The following is a 26015-nucleotide window of genomic DNA, read 5'->3' as shown; positions in this document are numbered from 1 at the left end:
TAAGCTTGCTGCAAGCTTGTGCAAGCTCGACAGTAGTTTCATACAGAATACTGCAAGCTTGCGCAAGCTTACAAAACAATTTTTATCGCAAGCTTCTTCGAAAGTTTAGACTTAGAAAATTCTGTGAAAGCAGGAAAATGAAAAGTAGTGAAAAATTTCTAAGTACAAAAACTTGGAAATGTTTATAAAATCATTTCACTCAAACTAATTAGCATTTATATAATATAATGGTATTCAAATGAAATCATTTATTTCATAGATTTTATTTGCCTGTCTTACATTCTTTGTTTTTAAGATTCATATAACTTCATCAATTGTTTTTAATTACTCAATAGTGTTATTAAAATTCTTATTACTTTCTCAAAATTATTAATTAATGCCATGTCAAAAATTAGAGGTTCACTTGAGACATCTGGATGATGTTCAGTAAAAAAAAGAAAATCACCCAAAATCAAAATGAAAGAGGAAATCAAGAGTGTTAATTCAGCTTATAAATTTCTAATTAAAGCTTTCAACACAATTAAACTAAGATAAAGTCAGTATTTTAAATTAGTTATTATGAAAGTTAACAAAAGTCACATTTTTTAACAATTGTGAACATACAAGCAAATATAATGAACATTTTATTTTGTCTAATGGCTATTTTTTTTTATTTCAATCATTGAATGTTAATTTGTTTTATTCATGTGTCTTTTAATTTTTAATTCATTAGCACAAGTATATCCCTTCTTAAATATTAACTATCTTGTGCAGAAGTTAATTATGGCATAATTAAGATTCAATTTGACATTTCATAAATTGGTCTCCTGTGAGTATTAATTGTAGACTGTTCACACAACTTACTATAAACATGTGTTATGTATAGGATATCGACCGAGTACGAGGTCTTTCTATTTAGGAAAGACCTGATCACAAATTTCATGTTTCATGAAATTCGTGACCAGGTCTTTCCTAAACGGAAAGGTCGATGTACGAGGCCGATATCCAACATACACACCGTCAAACTATTGGCTTGAGCAATGGCTCAAGAAGGATTTGGTGCAATGCACAAAGATTATTTTTTAGCACAGCGCATACACAGGTAAGCTTTTATCAACGTTCTGCTTAGATATGATATATATTTTGCATTTCACTCTGCTTTTTCCTTTGATAATAATCAAAAAAAGGTAAATGTGCAATTTGTTAATATTAAAGTGAATCTGTAATGGAAGGTATGTAAAAGAATGAATAATTGTGTTGATAGTATTTCGAATCAGTCATTTCAAATTCTAGAACATTTGCTCCCCCAGAACAGTTGCCCTCTCGGACGTATGCCACCTTTTTTTTGCTTGTAACTTGTCAGAGGTCATCTCGTGTATATATTTTACGTATTTTATTTTTTTATTTATAGATGCTAATTTTTAAGTTTTCACAAATTTGCGCGAGATTTTTTGTTTATTGAAGCAAAATGGAATTTCGACAATAGGCGATGAATTTTAATTTTTGTAACAAACAATTCAACAATTAAATGTTTTAACATTTTTAAAACATGGGGGTGATGGCAAATGTCCAACCCTTCCAAGGATAGGGGGGGGGGCAATGTCCGCCACTGCAAAAAGGGAGCAAACTCCGAGGGTGCAACTGTCTGAGGGGCAAATGTCCGATACCCAGCACACCATGAAAGACTTACATATGTATATTGTTGCATGACAAGTGTAAGATACATGATCCGAAATTATATTTCATATAGCAGATTATAAAGTGTTCTAGAATAAAAATAATGAAAATAAATTTTTAAACTAAATCACTTATAACTTTATATTAACATTTCTTTTTCAACATTTTTTAATAATATCCTAATCGTTTTTGTCGATATTTAATAACTAATGGGAGATGTGTGTCCATTGTAGACCAACCCCACTTGAGTACTTGTATCTGCATGTCACTATAAGCAAGGATTGGATTATATCTTTAACGTTCTTTGAACCTAAGCCCTGGATTCGAAGGTTTTCAGGGGGGAAATCAGTTTTGATTTTTTCGCTGGGTTGAATAGAAAGGTAGGGATAAAGCCAAACTAAAAGAGGGGGTGGGGACGGGTTAACGGGGATTTAACAATCTGATTGATCCTGAGGGTGGGAATGTAACCAGGGACTTTGCTATGAACTGTCGGTAGCTGCGGTTTCCTAGGCAAAGCGTATATCAAATGGACGTAATTTGAATCACAAATGAGACGGACATATTTATGTTATATTTTTTCGATATGAAAGTTTCAACTTTGGTACAACTAACTAACTTGTCGAAGAATCAAAATTTTACGTTATTGTGTTGTATTGTGTTTCACAATATCAGATGTGAATAACAAGTCTTTTCTGTATCATATTATAAGGAACCCCAAATATGAGTTATATTTTTATATTACATAATGCATATTTTTGTACATTTTTGTATCTATAGTTTACTTGTTTGTATTTTCAAATTTAAACCTTAAAATAACATGTATTTTTTACAGTAATAACTTCTTCAAACTTTGGTATAGAAACCATCATTCTTAACATGTCAAAACATACTTAAGATATTGTTTAATCAACACATTTTGCTTAAGCCTAGGAAGCACTTTAGGTCTTTTTTAGCACTTTTCTTTGTTTAACAGATGGACTGTTTTTTTTTATAGAGTTTAACAGATGAACTGTTTTTTATTTGAGTAAATACAAACAAATACAGAATAATAGCTGAGTAAAATATCACAGCTTTGTTTCCTTCTTAGTTTTTGACATTTATAACTTCAAAGTGAAAACCCATTAATAAATTAATTCTACTTTTCAAACAATTCCAAAACATACCTATAAAGAGACATTTCAAGTTAGACAGACATAATTTCTTGACTGTCAATAAAGGATATATTTTTGACTTATACTGTCTATGTGTATTTCTACAGGTATGTTAAACTTTATTTTATATTTTAAGTCATGTTAAACTTTATTTTTATTTTTTAACTCTTTTTCTAAAATCTATAGGACATGAAATTTTGTAGACTTACTTTAGTCTCTGACTTGTTAAAATGTAACTTTATGTTTTACTTACAACATATTTTTCATAGTTTGACTTGTATTTTTGGAACACATGAATACTGTGATTGAACATTGATTTTTGTAATGTAAATTAAGTATTTTATTATATACATTTTGTTGACATGGTACCTGTTACCTATTTTAATTATCAAAATGTTCTCATAATGCTAAGTGAATAATTATTTCCCCAACTTAATTTTAATAAATAATTGTTATTATATTGAAATAAATTCTTAATTGTCAAGAATTTTATATATTGATGTACATGTATTGAGAATTCTTATTATTATACATTGTATTTGTAACATAATTTCTTGGACTGTCAATAAAGGATATATTTTGACTTTGACTTGTGTATTTCTACAGACTATAAACAAAATAGCAATCCTTCCCCTCAAAACAAGGACTTCGTTAAAGAAAAATTTTTACGTTATTGTGTTGTATTGTGTTTCACAATATCAGATGTGAATAACAAGTATTTTCTGTATCATATTGTTTAATAAAGAATTTCAATTTTAGCGGCTTTCCATCTTATATTTAACAAACAATGGCATGTAATTATTGGTCAATTATCACCTGCATAATATCCAACTCAATGTGGTTATTAATAATATCCTAAAAAATATTTTTAATCAATAAAACTCAGTTAACTGCATTAGTAAAGGTTAAAGTTTATTCCCGTATAAACGGTCCACCCTGTCCCAAAATATGGTCCGCCCCGTCCAAACATTACGGTCCGCCCTGGTACGGTCCACCCTGTCCATAATTCGTTAATGCATACACATTGGGTGTTTCCCTTTTCTCCCTAAAATTTCCCCCCAGGATCGATGATCCCTGATTCATATATTAACTTCTACAATAACTTTGATGGAATCAATGGAGGATATTTTATACAGTTTACACGTGTGAATGCATTTTTAGGAACCCGTGCTGGTAAATGGGAGCCACAACTTGTATTTATTGTTTATATTATATACATGTATATAGATTTAATAAATAAGAACAGATTTACCTGTTACTTTTCGGAATGTCTGAATTTGGTCAGATTATGGACACATTTTTAGTTTACATTATTGTTATATATATTGCAAGGGGGCAGGACGTGAAGTGGTTGCACACTTGGTTCAAGCGAGCGAATTGGTTTGCAAACTTGACATAATGGCAAAATATTGGCGTGATTTTTTAAACGGGTGAACGAATTTTTTTGCCAGGGCCATCCTTAAAAAAATGTTTGTTTTGCAGTAACCTGACCCAGAATTTTCAAGAGTGGGTAGGTAGGTCGATTTTTTTTTTTTTTTTTTTTTTTTATTGAACTGTACTCCCAAATAAACATGGAATTTCAAAAATGCTGGACAATATATGCTTTGATAATCTGGTAACCATTAATAAATTGATAAATGAATTCTAATTAAATAATAACTACATTTTATTATTTTTATTTCTTCTATTAACCTTTTAAAAGAACAAAAACCAAAGCACAAGGCATAATTTTCTGATTCAAAAAAAAAAATTTTTTATCCAGACCATGAAAAAAAATTTTGAGTAGGGGCAAATTTTTGTGAGTCGGTCGCGTTTTACTGCAAACAAACATTTTTTTAAGGATGGCCTAGGCAAGTGGGTTTCTTTGTTATTTTTTGAAGTTCATTGGTATGTCTGTTCCATAATGCCTCTGAATATAATATGCCACACTTGGTTAAAGGCTTCAGCATCCTTGATTCTGTTTTGACGAAGTTATTGAAGATATAAATTGATCATGTAGATATTTTGAAATTTGACATGTGATATTTATTGAATTTGAAATTTATTTATTGATATTATTTATATTCATATATATTAAATTATGGAATAGACATACTAATGAACTTTAAAATATCAAAGAAACCCATTTGCCTGGCAAAAATTCGTTACCCATTTCAAAAACTCACGCGTTGTTTGCCATAATGTCAAGTTTGCAAAACCAATTCGCTCGCTTGAACCAAGTGTGCAACCACTTCACGTCCTGCCCCTTGTATTGGTTGAATTGAGGTCAGAAAACTGGTTAGATTCAGGTCTGAATTCGAAATAATTTAGAACGAAATAATTGGTTAATAATTTCTACTTTCGTTTTCGCTGAACACCTTTTGGAAAAATTATCATAGATCTACTGTATCCTAATAAAATTAGTTAAATAAAGTATTCATCAAAATTATGATTTCAGATAACATATATGATTTATAAATGCTTAATAAATGGGTGTTGTCTTTCCATTTGAAACATCAATCGCAACTACTCGGCCCTTTCCATCAGTCTTCGGATAAGGACCTCGAACATAATAGTATGAATACACAGAACGGATGCGGTATTCCGGTCTAACCTACGCTAAGAAACTAAACATGTAAACAAAATAGTAATTTAATGATTGGAGTTGTTGACACCTTTATTTCCAATATATGTAGTAAAAGTCCACCTAAAATAAGAGAATTCATAGGTACAAAAGCAAACAATACATTATTTATATATTTACTAATATGGCTGTAGAACTGAAAGTACAAAAAACCAACCTGTTGACATTTGGTCGGATTTATTTAAAATTTAATAGCGAGCTCGACGAGCTGGCCCGAAGGGCCTGCTCGCAAAGCGAGCTTTACGGTAACGCGAGTACCTGCTAAGTGATGGTTTTGAAAACTTTCGTCCAAAGTACCGAATTGGACACATCGCAACCTTTCGAATTTAAAGATAACGATAAAAACTGAGGAATTCTGACTGAAAACGGATGTGTAGACTGGTCACCCGCGTACGCCTATGGAACCATAATTGGACAGGGAACCAGAATAACGGAAGCTGTGTATAAAAAATGAAAATCGAAGGCGCCATTTTGTTTGAAATCTGATAAATATAAACAATTTTTTTGTCGAATTTTGTGGTGAAAACTATCTAGAATGAAAGAAAATTGTCTAACTAAGAAAATGAATCCGAACACCAATATCTTTTATTCAGTGGGTTAACGCTGTACAGACGTTTAAATTATTGTTTACGTGACGTCACAATGTAGCGCCAAACAGCACGTGCAAAACAAACAAATCAAGTACGCTATTTTAATGTCGCAAACGTTTTAAGTTTTACATTTATTTCACTTTAAATAATCTTTATTTCGCTTGAAAAATTATAGAGTGAAATAAAATAAACAAAGGTTTATCAACGTTTTCAAAACTCGTTATTCATTTAACGACAGGGGCGGAGTCAAATTTACCACAGTACGTGTGACGTCACACGCACTCGTCACTGCATTTGAAATAAAAATGAGCAATTATTTCATACTATTTCACGTTAAAAGTACATCGAGCTCGCTTTGAGGCTTTGCCTTTTTCATATTATCAGAGGGCATATTTAAATTACAAATTGTTGCCAGACATATGAGTACCGGAACAGACATTAGATGTCAAATATATACATTCGTTTTACATTATCTCTGTTTCTGTTTACATCTGTAAACCACGTGGTAGAAACTACTTTCAATCAGTATTGTTTCCGAGGTTAATATTATAGATAATAGCCGAGGCAGTTCCGAATGTTTGAAACAGTTTCAGTTTTTATTAAACCCAAGGCATATAATATGCAACTGGTTATAACAACAAACAAAACAGAAAACAATAAACAGTCAAAAATCACTGAAGTATCACAAATATAAAGAATACAATTGATGACTAGGCTTAATAAAGCAAATAAGAAGATCGATTAGTTGGTTCATTATTCAAGTTCTGCAATTCAAGTACAACAGCGATTGTTTATATTGTAAACAAATGATAACGGAGAATGAGTTGTTAGGCCTAATGTGGGAATTCCCCACGTTTTTCAATAAATTCTACTTTTCGTTTTATAATTATTAACTTTTTTGTTAATTTTGTGTTGGGCCACATTAGTTATTTCTGTTTCATGAAAGTAATCATTTCGGTTTCAAGTATAAAATAATGTAACATAACGGCTACATAGATTTAATAAGATAGCTTACAATCAATTGTCTTCAAATGTTTAAGAAAAAAAATCTTATCCGTGCGACTAAGGCTCCGCCATACTGATATTTTCTTCAATTTTAAGCAGCGCATGCGCGGCATTCATAAAGGCCGCTCAAAACACTAAATATTGTCCTTCACGTTACCAGTAAAATGTATTTTCCGCCTCTATGGCGCTTATATTAATATTTCCTAATTTTCTAAATGATTGAGGCCAAAAATTTAGCAATGTTAGACTTTGGACTTATAAATAATAGATTTTTGTGTTTGGATTGTTTTCTATATTAACTAAAAAACTCAATGATAAAATGTTATTATATAATTGATTTACATAAAATTCATATAGTGCGTTTCCGTAAATTTATGTGTTCTTAATGCAATAAAATTAAGTATGAAAATGGCTTCATCCAGCATTTTTTTTTTGGTTTAAAAAATACAATGTATATTTTACCTTTGTTATAAATATAAATCTAATAAAAATGTTGCATTACTGTTGTTTAAAACCCGGTTCCTGAATAGTTGGTTTAAAAAATGTACCTGCTAGCTAGTTTTGAATAATTTTGATTCGACTTCACACCTAAACAATATTATATGAAAATACATTTTGTAAATATTATCTTTCTTTTATTAGTAAGCAATTACCTGCTTGATTGAAACTGGTTGGTTTCCACCATTCCGAACAAGGTTCGGGTGGCACATAATTAACGTTAACAAATGCCATTTGTAAAACTCTAAGCACAACCATGCTTGGCGTGAGATGAAGCAGAACTTGCAAATGCATTGCATGCATTTGATTTTTGTCATTATTTCTGTATAGTTCTGTTTAAAACAGGGATCGTATACAATGTCCAAGATGAAAATAAGTTTTTGTTTTGCAATAATGCTTGAACAACACTCATTCTAGTCCCATTACTGGTAAATACATTTTATAGATAAACTATTTTTTTAATTTTATCCATATGGACAAACATCTTTAGTTTAAATAATATCTGTCAACACTGACACAGACATCCATGTCCATGTTTTGTTTTGCTCTATATTCTGCATTTTATTTCATTATTCAGTTTCAGTTATATTACATTGTAATATTACACTATACTAATCTTGTTATAAAATAATAACATTGTAGGGTATTTTAAGTAACGACTTTCCTACTATATTATAGTGGCCTACAGTAAGCGCATTTAAAAAAAAATGATTATAATTTAACTTTAAAATACGTATACCTCAAATAACCTCAAATTAAATGTCGGCACACTTTCTTACATAATAAGACTTATTCATATATTTCAATATTAAAAAAACATTTATTTCTTGAAAGAAAACGCTAAAGGTTTTCATTTGGGTACATTCTGATAGTAATCCCGTCATCAAAAATACATGTTTCGGAACTGGTATAAAATGTGTCCCTTTCTTTCAGTTGACATTATAACATGTACCGATATACAAATAAACAATAAAAATGCGGATATGGATTTCAGCATTTTTGCCTCATGTTTGTTTGTTTGGGTTTTTTTTTTTGGTTTTACGTCACATCGACACAGTATATTGTCATATCGCGAACGTTCGCAGCTTAATTTACTGGTGGAGGAAGACCTGCAGGTTGCCCTTCCGTGCATTATTTTCAGTTACGCAAACGGGCACCTGAGTAGAAAACCACGCGGACATTACGTAAGCTAGCTGGACATAGCTTCCTCACAATGAAATAAATCCAAAGTCCCTGGTCGGGGATTCGAACCAACTGAGCGGTGATGGGCAAGTGGTTTGAAGTCAACGACCTTAAAACCACTCGGCCACGTTTCGGCCTCATGTAGATTTAATTATCGGAGAAGCCGCAATAGAATAACTGACTAAGATATTATATTTGTTAATGTCAATATACAACAAAACCAGTGAATAATGTTTTTATATTTATTTATTGGTTTCGTTTACATGAATGGCATTTCAGCGTTGGTTACAAATTACCTTATGATCAACCTGAGAGCCATTTTTTTTAGCCAATTACAAGTCCACAATTTTTCTTGATGAGGCGGCGGCAAGAAAAAATGTGATCACATTTTTATAAAAACATTCTTAAACGAAAAACAACGTGGTTAAAGGCCGAAATAGAGTATTTTTTTCACTGAAATGGAGTGAAAACAACGCGCGTATAATGAAGTTAATTGGTTTAACTAGATAAATCTGCATGATTTGGTAGTATCAATTGTTTGTGTTTCAGCCTCAAAATAGTATAGCCTTGTTATTGGTAAGTTACAGACATAACAGTAATTATTTGTTCTATGCTGCACTTTTTTTAATCTTATACTGTAATTTGCCGGGCCCAAAAAAAAAAAAAAATGGTCCATTATCTTCCCGCCACTCATATATACACTTATATATACACTGAACAGTCTGTGGTCATAAAACGATAGAACTATATTTATAGCATCACGTATATGTGATAATTATATATTACAAGTGCACGCTCTGTGTATATTAATAAATAAACCCATAATACATTATTAAAATAGCAAAAATCAGAATCCCTAATGAAATCCCAAAACCACAAAATTAAAAACGTTGCAAGCTCAGTTTGATCGAGACTGTTCATGGAAAGTACTGGTAAGTGCAAGCTACCGCCCACGCATCGCTAAAGCAGAATTCAACATTAAAACATGAAAATAGCAAAATTTTTAATTTAGAAACATCCGCAAATGCGTTCATATGGCGGGTATCATGGAGCTTTCATTATGGTATGTTCGAGCTTTCCATGAAAAGCGTCGTATCGCCCTAAAGTAAAACAATGCGTGTGCACTAAACAAGAAAACGATGGGCGATATGAATAAAATGGAATTTTGAGGGATAAGAGGCTAAGCATTAAATTCTTTACACTTCTGGGACTACATATGGATCTCAGAATTGAGCTTTGGTATTAATTAATTAAGTAAGGTCTGAGCCTTAATAGGTGTTAGAAGGCAAAATCTAACTAGTATGGATGGTAAACAGTTTATTTAATTGGTATTAAATTAAGTAAGGTGGAGCTTATAGGTGTCAGAGGCAAAATCTATCTAGTATGGATGGATAAACAGTTATTTAGAAAATCGACAGCAAGAGTCAGATAAACGGACCCTTTCTCAAGTCAAGCAACTGTTATAAGTGGAGCTCCAAAGGAAAATATAATATGAGCCAGTTTTCTTTTTAATATTTTTATAAATGACTTTCCTGAGGAATATCCTATACATATAAACTTTTTACAGAAGTACACTAAAATATTTGTTAAAAATTAAGGATAACTAAACATTTTGAAGTGACTAGTCAAGGAAATGAACAAACTAAATCTTCCATAAAAAAGACTAAATTTAAAAACAGCAAAACTTTCCACATAAGGTAAAATGTGCCCTAATTTTTACGAAAATACTAAAATACCTGAGTGGTAAATCTTTTAGTAATCAGATTATTAGATTAAATTGATAAGACACATATTAGGAAGCCAGGGACTTAAATTAAGTTTATTATTTTTTTACCTATTACGAATAAAGAAATGTGTTTAACAACTCTTTCAAATCACCAATGTCAGATCAACATTGAATACAACTCTGCAATATGGACACTCGATTAAAACAAAAATGTAACATCCATTGAACATGATTTCTTTATCTTCTTTATATGAAACTCCAATGAAATTTTGATCGCAGATTTCATGTTTTAAAGAAAAAATATCAATAAATGTTGAAATAAAGGTTTGTTTGAATATTTAGCATCATTCCGCGTTCAGAGTTCGTATTTTTTTTTGTTTTGAGCCCGTACTTTGTGTGGCATTAACATATCTTTGATAACGCAACACAAGGACCCATAGACACATCAGGAGCCCGTACTTTGTGTGGCATTTACATTTCTTTGTTTACCCATAGACACACCAGGACCAACTCGGGAAATGATATATCCACACTGTGCGGAAATCCTAACAATGATAAATATGGAGGAGAGTCAGAGGGGTAGAACTGAATTTAGATATTAAAAAACAAACAAAAAACAATATCCTCATTATTATACTGATATCCTCATTATTATACTAATATTCTCATTATAATACGTACTGACTCATTATTATACTGATATCATCATTATAATACTGATATCCTCATTATTATACTGATATCCTCATTATTATACTGATATTCTCCATATTATACTAATATCCTCATTATGATACTGATATTCTCATTATTATACTGATATCCTCATTATTATACTGATATCTTCATTATTATTCTGATATTCTCATTATTTTACTGATATCCTCATTATTTTACTGATATCCTCATTATTATACTGACATCCTCATTATTATACTGATATCTTCATTATTATACTGATATCATCATTATTATTCTGATATCCTCATTATTATTCTGATATCCTCATTATTATACTGATATCTTCATTATTATACTGATATCTTCATTATTATACTGATATCCTCATTATTATTCTGATATCCTCATTATTATTCTGATATCCTCATTATTAAACTGATATCCTCATTATTATACTGATATCTTCATTATGATACTGATATTCTCATTATTTTACTGATATCCTCATTATTTTACTGATATCCTCATTATTATACTGACATCCTCATTATTATACTGATATCCTCATTATTATACTGATATCCTCATTATTATACTGATACCCTCATTATTATACTAATATCCTCATTATTATTCTGATATCCTCATTATTATTCTGATATCTCCTTATTATTATTATTATCACTGATATCTTCATTATTATACTGATATCTTCATTATTATACTGATATCCCTCATTATTTACTGATACTCTCATTATTATTGACATCTCATATTATTCTACATCCTCATTATTATACTAATATCTTCATTATTATTCTGATATCTTCATTATTATTCTGATATCCTCATTATTATACTGATATCCTCATTATTATTCTGATATCCTCATTATTATACTGATATCTTCATTATTATACTGATATCTTCATTATTATACTGATATCTTACATCCTCATTATATTCTGATATCCTCATTATTATTACTGATATCCTCATTATTATACTGATATCTTCATTATTATTCTGATATCCTCATTATTATACTGATATCCTCATTATTATACTGATATCCTCATTATTATACTGATATCCTCATTATTATACTGATATCCTCATTATTATACTGATATCTTCATTATTATACTGATATCCTCTTCATTATTATTCTGATATCCTCATTATTACATGTATACTGATATCTGCATTATTATTCTGATATCTTCATTATTATTCTGATATCTTCATTATTATACTGATATCCTCATTATGATACTGATATCCTCATTATTTTACTGATATCTTCATTATTATACTAATATCCTCATTTTTATTCTGATATCTTCATTATTATTCTGATATCTTCATTATTATTCTTATATCTTCATTATTATTCTGATATCTTCATTATTATTCTGATATCCTCATTATTATACTGATATCCTCATTATTATACTGATATCCTCATTATTATTCTGATATCTTCATTATTATACTAATATCCTCATTATTATACTGGTATCCTCATTATAATACTGATATCTTTATTATTTATACTGATATCTTCATTATAATACTGATATCTTCATTATCATTATAATTCTGAATTAAATCATTATCATCATACATTTGTTTCTACGTAAAAATTCATAAGCAGATCCTTCACAAAACTATAACTTTAGAAATTAGTACCTGCTATTAACCGTTTTGATTTCGTGGAGCATTTGAGCCGCGTCACGACAAAATCAACATAATGGGTTTGCGGACCAGCACTGGATCTAGTACACCAGTACCTGCGCGATCACCATAATAGCTGACCAATAGATCAATCCACGGCTTCTGATTCAGATCCATGCTGGTTGGCTATCAGTTTCTCTACTTGTTCAAGGTTTGTAAGCACAAGCAGAGAGTCTGATGAGGTCCATGCTGGTTTTTGCTTACAACCTTATAAACAAGTAGAGAAACTGATAGCCAACAGCATGGATCCTGATCAGACTGCGTGGATTGGATCCATGCTGGTCAGAAACTCATTATGTTGGTTTTGTTGTGACCCGGCTCATTTGTTTTAATGAACACGAACAGTTTACAACTTAAAATAAAGAATAGGAAAATAATTACATCTGCAATTATATAATATCATTTGCAATACCATACGGGGTGAATTGATCCGAGGTCGGTTTAAGAAAACTAAACGATATTATGGCCTCATACTTTGGGTAAAATAGCTTTTAAAATTTCTTCCAAAACGGTTTATGTCCTTTTTGAAAAAATGAGAATTTGGGGAGCTTGGCACTCCTATTAAATGTTATCGTCGAGTGGGCCTCCCTTAAAAAAGGGAAAGTAACACCAAAAACCGCTATTTTTAACAGATCAACAAAAGACACATTTCAGATCTTTTTGATTGAGGGAAGACCTCAGGTGTCCCTTTGTCCCTTTATTACAGGTATAGTAATAGGTGTCCCTTTGTCCTTTAATACAGGTATAGTAATTAGAGCAAAGATGTATCCATGGATGGTAATGAAACGTAACCTTGTAAAATGTTACACCCACTCATGTGATCACTTTATAAGAAAACAGAAAAACTTGTTTTTAAGCCGCCGCATTTTCAAAATAATAATTTATATGTATGCTACCTGATTTATGATCAAATTGAATTTCATCACAAAGTCAATGTCTCATTCCTAGTACAGTAACATTATTGATGTACTGGCAGCTTAGTCTTTGCTGTATATAAAAATAGTCGGAAATAATTTTTAACAAGATTTATACCCCAACTTGTTCTGTTAGAGAGGAAAAACAAATGATACACAAATCAATTTTGTACAATCTTTTTTTAAGAAAAGTCACACATTCATGCTATCAAAACCAATCAAACAAACATGATTTATTTTTAAAATACTACATTAATAACAAAAACAGTAATAATAACAATTCTCTCTATGAAACGTCCATGATAAAGATCATATACTGAATAACTGTTTTCCATAAAAATTTCAAGTTTTAAACAGACATGTTTAATATATAAGCATATATATATTTGACATATTCCAGCATGATTTTTTCTTAACTTTCATATAGAATTGTTTAAGCATAAATAAACATGGCCAAAATATATGTGTTATCAAGTACATGTAATTTAAGGTTTATAAATGTACTAGATGGATTTAATCATACAATATTCACTAAACAGACATTTAGTTAATATATAATGTACAATCGACATAACATATTACAGCATGAACTTATCTTAACTTCATATAAAATTGTTTATGCATAAACATGGACAATATAGATTTGTTATGAGAACATGTAAATTGTATTTTTACAAATATACTAGAATTATAAAATCTATATTCCAAGTCACAAACAAACATGTCTGATGCATGTGTTCACAAGACATAACAAATCTAAGCATGAAATAAAGATAAACATTCATATATCTAGTTAAAAATTATGTAATAACATCTTTATGTAATTATATGTTTACTTATATACCAGATGAATTTACTCTACATATACATTTAAAGTTTAAAGGCACATTTCGCCTCAGAAATGAATATATTTTTATTTTTGTAAAAGGGCCAATATTTGTTTTATAATGTTGTAATAATATATTTAGAAAAAGTGATATTCTTATCACCTGTCAAAAAATTTAGTTTGTTAATAGAGATGCAAAATGTAAAAAAAAATGTAATTTGACTTCCATATATAATACTTATTCACCATACTTGTACTAGTTGCTAAAATGCAAAAGAAACAAAAGTTGGCTTAGATATATGGCCAATGAAAAACGTTTTGGACACCAAAAACATAAACTTTTGAAAAATAACTATGCATTTTTTAAGCTTAATGGGCCTTTAAATCAAACATGAATAAATGCAAAAGAAACAAATTATGGCTGTGCTATATGGACAATGAAAAACTCTTTGGACACAAAAAAAATAAGCTTTTGAAAAATAAAAGGGAGTGCATTTTTTTAAGGCTTAATGGGCCTTTAAGGCAAACAAGTATAACATTTTAAAATGGAAGTATAGTTACATGTCACAAAACCTTTCTTTATATAAAATAATATTATCTTATTTTCATCAAAGAATTGCAATAGCATGTAAACAACAAACATGTATTAACATGAAATAATATGTTTACATTATGTACTAGATACATTCAATCAGAATTCGTGTAACAAACAGACATATGTAACAAAGAAAAACATGTTTGATGCATATGTTCATAAGGCATAACATATTGAAACATGAAATAAACATAAACATTCATATATTAAGTAAACAATGACAAATCTTCATATAATTATATGTTAATTATATACTAGATGAATTTACACTACAAATACTTTTAAAATTTAAAAGACATATTACGCCTCAGAAATGATTAAATATTTCATATTTGTAGAAAGGGCAAATATGTGTTTTAAAATGTTCTAATAATAGATTTGCAACATGAGATATTCTTATCACCTGATGGGTTTGAAAAGAAAAAATGATTTGTGTTATAAAATGTAAACAAAATGGTTATTTCATATCTATATAAAATACTTATTTATCATAACTGTACTAGTTGCTAAATTGCAAAAGAAACATATGATGACTCAGATATATGGCCAATAAGAAACTTTTTGGACAGAAAATTAAAGTTGATTGCATTTTTTAAGGCTTAATGGGCCTTTAAAGCAAACGGGTATAATAGTTTAAAATGTACGTTTAGTCACATGTCACAAAACCTTTCTTTATATAAAATAATATTATCTTATTTTCATCAAAGGATTGCATAAGCATGTAACTATACAACAAACATGTATTAACATGTAATAATATGTTTACATTATGTACTAGATACATTCAATCAGAATTTCATGTTTCAAACTTTCATGTAACAGACATGTGTAAACTATATTTATATATAACATATCTTAATTTTGGTATATACTAAAATCAGCAAGCATAAAAAACTAACATACCTATAATAAAATGTAGTTATATCTTTACTGTCTGAAAACATTTAATATATATTTTAGCATTGTCGGAACCCATACGTACAGATTTGGCTGAACTACATTCATCACGAATGAAGTGTATTCATAACCAGTATGCTTTAATTACCCAGGATGCATTTTAAGACAGTATATTACAACATATCTTTTTAGTTATTTCATGTAACATATGTTTTACAATACATGTAAACTAACATATCATAATTATGTTAACATCAGCAGAAATATAACTTATGTATGCCTATAATGTTATAATGTCTTGGTACTAAAATATGACCAATTGATTAATTAAAAAGTTCTAATTGAACCGTTACATAAATTATCTATGAACATAAATATCTGATAGTATATAACTTTATAAAATATGGCTGTCTGTGTGAAAGAGCATATTGACATCCGAGAGCTGGTATATATCCCTCAGGTATAGCTGAGACTTATTATATTCCTGCACTGACTTATGATGAAAACTGGAATACATCCCCCACTGGGGGTAGTCGAGAATTTATATATATCCCCCAAGGGGCAGTCAAGAACAGGTATAAACCATGCCGAGAACTTATCCGAGGAGTAGCTGAGAACTTGTTTTTATCCCCGTGGGGCACCTGTGAACTGGTATATATCCCCAAGGGGCAGCAAGAACTGGTATATATCCCTGAGGGACAGCTGAGAATTGGTATATATCCCTGAGGGACAGCTGTGAACAGGTATATATCCCTGAGGGACAGCTGTGAACAGGTATATATCCCTGAGGGACAGCTGAGAATTGGTATATATCCCTGAGGGACAGCTGAGAACTGGTATATATCCCTGAGGGACAGCGAGAACTGGTATATATCCCCAAGGAACAGCAAGAACTGGTATATATCCCTGAGGGACAGCTCAGAATTGGTATATATCCCCAAGGGGCAGCTGAGAACTGGTATATATCCCTAAGGCACAGCTGAGAACTGGTATATATCACCAAGGGGCAGCTGAGAACTGGTATGTATAAGGAAAATCAATGACCCCCCCCCCTATTTTTGACCCCTGGGAATTTATTTGAACAAACTTGGTAGACACTGACTAGACAATGTTTCATGCCAAATATTTAAGTTTTTCTATAAGAAAACTTTTATGTTTTTTTCTTTCGGTTGCCATGGCAGCCAGAGTTCTGTATGGAATAAAATTTTGAAGAATTTTTAAAGTTGACTACCAAAGGAACATTCTTGTGAAGTTTTAATGAAACTGGCTTAGCGGTTTATGAGGAGATGTCGTTTAAAGTAAAAATTTACGCCGGTCGGACGCCGGACAAAAAGCGATCACAATAGCTCACTATGTCACTTTGATTTGTGACAGGTGAGGTGAGCTAAAATTCATATTTACATCTATGGTGTATAACATGTTTTGATTAAAAATTATGTTATACTGTCTATGTAGTTACAGTATATACTAGTACATATAAATTTACAGCAAGGTATATCTATACTTGCCTAGTGTTTAAAATTATCATTCTAACATAAACAACAAAGAGTTCACTTAAAGGAGCTCCACTGAGGTCAAACAATAAAGAATAAAAATAGAAAAGCCAAAACTGATTAATCGGGATATTCAATAAGGGAAAAAATGATACTAAAGAAATATACTCGGAATAAAATTGAAAATCGATATTAATGAAGTGTAATTTTCAGACGGACTTTAGCTATAAACATTTAAACACTGTCGACAGGACATTGTGCTTGACTATCCACAGTGATGGATAATGCAGAATTTTCTAACTTCAAAAAGGGAAATAATTCTGTCAAATATCTATGTGCTCGGACAGTGACTTCCTATTACTCTCATATATGTGTGTGAAGTTCTAATCCACTCTTATACGTAAAAACTTAACCAAGATTTTTTAAGTCGTAAAAGGGGAATAAATATGAGGAAAAAAATATCAGAGGTATGGGATTTGTGTTAGTCATGTTAAAGAACAAGAATGTCAATTGAAATTTTCATTCAGTAGTTTTTTAGATACCAACTTGCACACATAAAAGTAACCTAAGTTTGACGCCAATGCGGTAAGTACTATTATAGCATTAGCTATTCATTGAATAGTCGAGCTAAAATGATTACTAGTATTTTGGAAAAACAAAGTGAGCAAATAATCTGAAATTTTGCATACAAATTTTATACATGAAAAATAATATATCTTCTTCAAATAGTATGAAACCTCAACAACATAACTCCCGTCCTATCATGTCAAGAAATTAAGAAAATATTATCCTCAGTGGAGACCCTTTAACGATACTGTTTGAATAATACTGACTAACAGTATTAACTTGTACACATTTATGGTTTTCCATAATTACAATTTGTAAATTTTTACAATCTTTACAATATAAAACAATCAAAGAAGGAATCTCTAAAATATAACATGTAAATGGTCCTCATCTCAATGAAACAATTTACTTGTCCTATATATCATCTAACAGGTATTTATATATACCATTCCATTGTCCTATATATCATATAACTGGTGTTGATATAAATAATTCCATTGTCTAAATATTGTATAACAGGAATTTACATATAACATTCCTTTGCTTTATATAACATATAACTGGTATTCATTTATACCATTCCATTTTCCTTTACATCTTATAACTGGTATTGATATATACCATTTCCTTTGCATATTTAACATACGAGGGCTGTTCAAAAAGTTCGTGGACTGCGGCTCTACTGTTCACATCTTTTAATTTGTGTACATGATTTTACAAGAGACATATACGAAAATATGTCCTTATTTAACAGTGAAAAAATCAATACAATTTGTTTACAAATAACAATTCTGTGATAGTTACAAATCACAAGGGGTGCACAATCCGGCGCACGCTGATGACGAAACAAAATGACGTTTGTGACGTCGCAATATAAATGAAACATTTTACCAGCGACATTGTTTCTTTTTAGTGTTCAGTATCTGCGGATCATATACCAAAACCATTTTTCTGTGCGTGATGATGACCCTAGATATAAAGTGGTTCATCTTTTCGCTCCATTCTCAGTATAAAGGTCCGAGTGCCGCATACTTTTCGCTCTTTATCGGGATTTTTGAGTTATTTCGACACTTAACGGACAGTGTTATTAAGTTAAATTCAATTGTTGATTTATAGTATCAATTTGAAACCGCCCTCGTCCTATCTTTAAACGATATGATTATCAATGATAAAGAAAAACATTTTATCAACTGACAATTATTTTATGCGGTAAATCTACTGAATACCGGTTAGCATTAATTATCAAACGGACCAGAGTAAATACACGTAAAACAAAAAATAACTACAATTATTTATTGTTAATACGCATATATCCTGGTGAATGAAATAACATGTTATTTTAATTAAATTAAATTGTTTTGTCAGAATTGAATGCAAAGATCCGATGCAGAAATTTAATATGTCGGACATCTCGCAAACCTTTCATACTGTCTGGACTTCTGTAGATCTTTTGCAATTGACGTTACAAACGTCCCAACAATTTCCCGCTAAAAATTCTCCGTCGCCCTTTCTGTCTGTGAGCATGTATTTGCCGTATTTAAATCCTTTGCTCGACCCGAAACTAAGAGACTTGCTCGCCAACCTATTGTTATTAGTTAATTTAATCACCTAATAAAACTATGAAGGAGTATCCCACATTTATTGGTTAAAATTTCCGAAAGAGCAAATTTCTAGTTTTTAAACGGGCTTTATACTCCCCAACATACCCGTCTGTCTACTACTGCTCAAAACCTGTTTGTTCAGCTATACAACGTCCAATCGACGTCAAATTTCAGAATTATGTCATTTACATACTATAAGATGATTACTTGTAATTTACTTCATAAAACAATCATTCAATTTGTTTCAACATTTGTTTATATTTAACCCATTACTTCATATACACGCCTTTTAACGCCTTTTTCACCCCCCCCCCTTTTTGTTGTCTCAAATGATGAAAAAATGCCTTATTTAGGCCCCAAACACTTGTTTTTGTTTGAGAAATGTTGTTAAAAAAAGTGACCTCTTTTTCGGCGCGGCCCCCCAACCAAAAGATACATCAGGGGGTTGCCAGAAGGGGGATGTGCCCCCTTCTGTTTGGGGGGGGTTTGAAGGGGGGCGGAGTCCCCCTCATCGCCAAGAAAATTTTGGACTTGTGAGAGGCTGTAAATGACCCCAGATTGATCATAAGGTAACGTGTAACCAACGCTGAAAAGCATTTGACTCTATCTCAATCCATTGAGAAGTTGCAGCACTTTGAAATCAATTTTGATGGAAAAAATCAACGCAAAATAGTGATTTTTGGCAATTTTGAGATGTCCCCTCGTTGCCATGGTAACAGAAAATTTTAGCCTGAGCATGTTGTTGCAAGGGCAATGGTCCAATCAACATTTGTGCCAAGTTTGATTAGTGTTGAAGCAGTTTTTATAGTATTATAGCAATTTGAATTTGAACTTGTAACGGGAGACTTTTCAATGAAAACAGCCATTTTTCACAAAATGCTCATGAAGCAATGGGTTAAACATTATATGAAAATTTCGGCGTGCGCCGATGTTGCCTTGCCATGGTTATTAAAGTGCAATTAACTCGTAAAAGAAACAAAAGTTTACAATAAAAGTAAATCTTACTTTTAGAAATAAAGACACTCTTTCGATTCATATCCACTAAGGGTGTTTTTATGAACCAAGTAAAAAATGACAGCAAAAATCCACGAACTTTTTGAACATACCTCGTATAATATACATATATGGTATTTTTATATACCAAACACTTGTCCTATATATCATATAACTGGTATTTATATATACCATTCCCTTGTCCTAAATGTCATATTATTGGTATTCATATAAATCATACCATTCCCTTGTCTTATATTATATCATATAACTGGTATTGATATATACCATTCTCTTGAAATATTTCTCATATAACTGGTAATTACATATACCATTCCCTTCATATATTATATAATATAACTGGTATTTGAATGTTATATTTATTTTTTTCCTTTTTCTACCTTGTACATTAAATTTCTGTTCCATGATATTTCCATTCAAATTACTTATTATATTTACTTATTCATTAATTTATTTACTTGCTAATCTATTCATCCATTTATGTATTTATAATTCAAAGAACCTACTACTTTTTCAAATTGTACTTTTCACAAACTATCCCTGATCTTTAAAAAACAGTTACCTATATTTTCTTTATATTTCACTTCATCTCTTTCATTTACTTATTTGAATACACATTTGAATATTACTTTTATCAATTGTTTTTGCTGATAATGTTTATTTTAATAATTATGTCTTTTATCATGAAATAATATAGATCAAGCACTATGTTAACTGCATGTATTCTATCTCACTATGTTAAAAAATCAGATAATTTTCTTTTGTCGAAAATGAAAAACCAAATTATCATCTCTTTTAATAATTTAGTTTAAACACTTCATGTATTCTAAATTGATACTTTTATCCCCTTTTTGTTGAAAATTCAAACCTATAATCATCATGTTTAACAAGAAATAACTGATCCTGGTATTTTACATACTGTTTAGCATCATTTCCCTTCTCTCCTCCAAGTCCTTGTGGTGTCAATTTAAACATATCATCATTATCCTCCTCACCATCTCCTGTTATATAACATTCCACTACACTCACTTCAACAGTATGAGGAATATGAGGAAGACTATCAACAAACTTTTGCCATGTTGTCAAACTCATTATTACATTATAAAGCTTAATGTTCTTTAAACTCTTCATCTCTAAAGGTGACTGTATTATATTGTCAGTTAACCTACACCGCCATAACTTAAACTTACTGAGATTGTGTAACAATGGTAATACTGTGACTAGTCTCTTTGTCATGTTGGTATGATATAATTGAGATTCATTGCTGTAATCTCCATCCAATTCAAGTTCTTTTAATTTGTTAGATTTTCTAATAATATCAAATATTTTCTCATAATTACTATCTTTCAATTCATCAAATTTAAATATTTCAAGGTTTGTAGTATCAGCATCTATCACACTAACAGCATTATACAAATGAAGGTACTGAAGTTGTTGATGTTTTGATAAATTTACATCATGCTGCTTCCTACACTCACATTCAACACTATAAAGATGTATTTGTTCAAGATGACTGGTTCTCTCAAGAAAATTACAAAATGTAGTAGTATCATCATGACTCATTGTTATATAACTCATACTTATTGCTACAAGATTGATCATACTAGGTAGGTAACTAACAACTGTTTTACACACTGGGTAATACTTGTCAGTGTAAGAGACATCAAGAGACAGAGATTTTAATGTTGAAGTATTTACTTTAATTGTCTCAGAAACACAATTGCTAATCTCATCAATCAACTCATTATTCTGTGTACTATCACTTTGTTTACTTGAAAACCTTTGTGATATACGGTCATATGTTATTTCAATTTTTTCAAGATGATGAAACATTGGTAAATATTTGGTAAATTTAACATTGTTTGTGTTGATGTCATCTACATTAATAGACAGAACAGAGTCAGGAACAATTTGATCAATACCTGAACAAACAATATCACAATACTGATCCTGTCTACCAATGACCAAATCTCCTATATAAAACACAGGATTACTTCCTATACTACATGTTGCATTGAATTCTTCCATTAACTCAAACATAAGCTTTTGAATATCAGTAATAAAACGATGGTGCACATGATCCCTATAAATGTTACATTTTATTGTTGTCCTGTATTCCTGAACACGAGAGTCTTCTGACACAGTATCATATATGTATTTTGAAACATGTGTTGCTAATCTAGATTCTAGACCACATAGCATAATGATGACATTTGACTGCTCTAATATGTCATTTACTGTTAAACTTTTCTGAAAAACCTCATCAATAAACTTTTTGGCTAATTCAACATTTCCTGTACTATCTGACAAACCAATTTTTGCATTGAAATTGATACCAATATTCACTGCAGCCAGAAATTCTTGCATTGATTTGTGAATAAAAGAGAACAATGAGCTTGGTGGTTCTGATACAGATAAACTTGGACATTCATCTTCTGTAATTATTCCAAGTTTCAAGCAATTTTCTCTTACTTCATCTGATATTTCTAGTTCATCAAACATAGAAATGTCAAATGTCAAAGATTTATCCTTTGGACAATTAAACAGTGTCTCATAAGCCAACTTTGACACATGATAAATGAGATGGCTGTTTAATTTTAATATGTTTTTATCAGCTAAGGTTTTAGGAAGATCTACTTTCTGAGCACCCTCCATAACTCGAGTACATGTTCCTGTAGTTTTCATGTCATTCCAGGTAAAGAAAAGTTCTAACATACCGGTGTAGATGGCACATTTTGAGATTTTATCGAGTTTACCATCAAACCATAGACAAATCAGTTGCTGCAACATAATTGGTACCTGTTTTAAACTTTCCAGAGACTTTTCTCTTAGCTTTCGTTCACAAAACCAGGCAATTTTTCTAGCATGCCTGCTGGAATTTAATTGAGAGACTGTTCTATCTACCATTTCCCTTTCACATCTCAAATCAAACCCTTTCAGATTCAGTAATTGTTCAATTTCTGTCTCACTTATTCCTAAGGTGTGAATTTTCCATGGCCGTGATGTAGTTATGATTGCATAGTCTTTATTAACATCCTGTTTCGGGAGACCCATTGTCTGGAACTGATTGTAGGATTTCCTTTCAGAAGACCATTCATCTAAGCCATCAAGCAATATTATAATCTTTGCAGAGTCCTTTTTGAGAACTGGGCTTGAAATGTCAATATCATACTGATTTTTAATCATATCCTGGACACTGTCTATGTCTTGATTATGTCTTAGGGAGATATAAAACATGATATCAAATTTCTTCATTTCCTTGACTCCTTCAAACTTATCATCTACATTTTGTGCATCACTGTGTGCAATACACCAACAGTTGACCAAATATTTACAGAAACTACTCTTACCAGACCCTGCATCTCCAAGAACATATATATGTTTCAAAGGCACACCATTCTTTATGAAGATTTCTGACATTGACTTGACCTCAATCTCCTTTGTCTCCCCTTTCTCTCCTTTTATTTCTCTTGTTATAGTGGGCCTAACATAAATCTCACTGAAGTTACATTTCTGACCTCGTGGTAGTAAAGGCATTGCTGGTACTTTTAGCAAATTCTTACAGTATGATGCTATCATCTCTTTCTGCCATTCTAAAATTATAATATAGTATAACATTAATCTGTTAACACACAAATGAGTGACTCACAGATTTATAATAAACCATAAACAAACAAAACAATTACCCTTGGCAAACTATAACATATTAGGCTAAAAGTAACCTAGGAGCTGTTTTGTTGCTAAATTGACTATAAGAATGAAAAGATCAACAAGAAACATGGCAATGCCATGAAACCAGGTTTTCAATTATCACCATTATAGATAAATATGTTGTATTTGAAATACAAATACAAGCAACAAACAATGTAACTATGTGCAATGTAAAACATGAATAATGTAGGAGGAATTGCCACAGAGGAAGTGTTCACTATAATTATATTCTGTATAAGGAAAAAAAAAGCAAAGGGCCATAATTAAATAAAAAATTATTCAATCACAAAACCCTGACAATATGCGCCAGGGCACTGGATGACAAAGCTACTGTGAAAGTTTGAACAAAATCTGTGAGAAATGTAGGAGTTCAGCACAGAAGAATTTTTTCACTATATATTCTGTATAAGGAAAAATAACAAAGGGCCATAATTAGGTCAAATATTATCCAATCACAAAACCCCGATAATGTGCCCCAGGGCACTTGATAACAAAGCTACTGTGAAAGTTTGGTCAAAATCTGTTGAGAAATGTAGGAGAAGTTGCGCATGTTAAAAATTGTTCACTATATAATATGGATAAGGAAAAAAAACAAAGGGCCATAATTAGGTCAAATATTGTACAATCACAAAACCCTGACAATATGCCCTAAGGCACTTGATGACAAAGCCTCTGTGAATGTTTGGTCAAATTCCGTTGAGAAATGTAGGAGGAGTTGCGCACAGAAAATTGTTCACTATATATCCTATATTGGGAAAAAAAAACAAAGGGCTATAATTAGGTCAAATATTATCCAATCACATAACCCCGACAATATGTGCCAGGGCACTTGATGACAAAGCCTCTGTGAAAGTTTGGTCAAAATCCATTGAGAAATGTAGGAACAGTTGGGCACAGAAGAAATTATTCACTATATATCCTATATTGGGAAAAAAACAAAGGGCCATAATTAGGTCAAATATTATCCAATCACAAAACCCCGACAATATGCGCCAGGGCACTTGATGACAAAGCCTCTGTGAAAGTTTGGTCAAAATCCATTGAGAAATGTAGGAACAGTTGGGCACAGAAGAAATTATTCACTATATATTCTATATAAGGAAAAAAAACAAAGGGCCATAATTAGGTCAAATATTATCCAATCACAAAACCCCGACAATATGCGCCAGGTCACTTGATTACAATGCTTCTGTGAAAGTTTGGTCAAAATCCGTTGAAAAATGTAGGAGGAGTTGCGCACAGAAGAAATTGTTTACGCCCGCCCGCCCGTCCGCCCGCCGACATACCTCAATCTAATAACCAGTTTTTTCCTTCGGAAAACCTGGTTAAAAATTGAAGAATGCTCTTACCACATGTATGCTGTTATATAATCATAATTAGTTAAATGATCAACTATAATGTCATGGCTTTAATACATGTATATCACTATTATGACTACACATGTTACTAAATATAGAAACAAGAAATGTCGAACAACACATATGCTGCCCTTTCAAGCCCTTGACTCACATTATTGGTTATTTTGTTATAGAAACTTGCGATAAATGG

At 31.1% G+C, this 26015-nt stretch overlaps 1 protein-coding gene and 1 long non-coding RNA gene across 2 annotated transcripts in view; one reads left to right on the top strand and one right to left on the bottom strand.

The window, feature by feature from the left end:
* Window positions 1–17650, top strand: part of LOC132717965 (uncharacterized) — a 36292-nt gene extending 18642 nt beyond the window's left edge. The window contains exon 2 of the long non-coding RNA XR_009624017.1: window positions 17456–17650. This is a non-coding gene — a long non-coding RNA (uncharacterized LOC132717965). The remainder of the gene's footprint in view (window positions 1–17455) is intronic.
* Window positions 17651–18019: 369 nt separating this feature from the next.
* LOC132717964 (uncharacterized) overlaps window positions 18020–26015 on the bottom strand; it is a 38698-nt gene continuing 30702 nt past the window's right edge. Inside the window, exon 6 of the mRNA XM_060701575.1 lies at window positions 18020–24349. Within this exon, the coding sequence (XP_060557558.1) occupies window positions 21597–24349 (2753 nt within the window). The 3' untranslated portion in view covers window positions 18020–21596. The remainder of the gene's footprint in view (window positions 24350–26015) is intronic.

Source organism: Ruditapes philippinarum, unplaced genomic scaffold (assembly GCF_026571515.1).
Source record: "Ruditapes philippinarum isolate M1 unplaced genomic scaffold, ASM2657151v2 ctg2460_1_1_1_1, whole genome shotgun sequence".
Lineage (NCBI taxonomy): Eukaryota > Metazoa > Mollusca > Bivalvia > Venerida > Veneridae > Ruditapes > Ruditapes philippinarum.
This window is presented reverse-complemented; position numbering and strand designations above follow the sequence as displayed.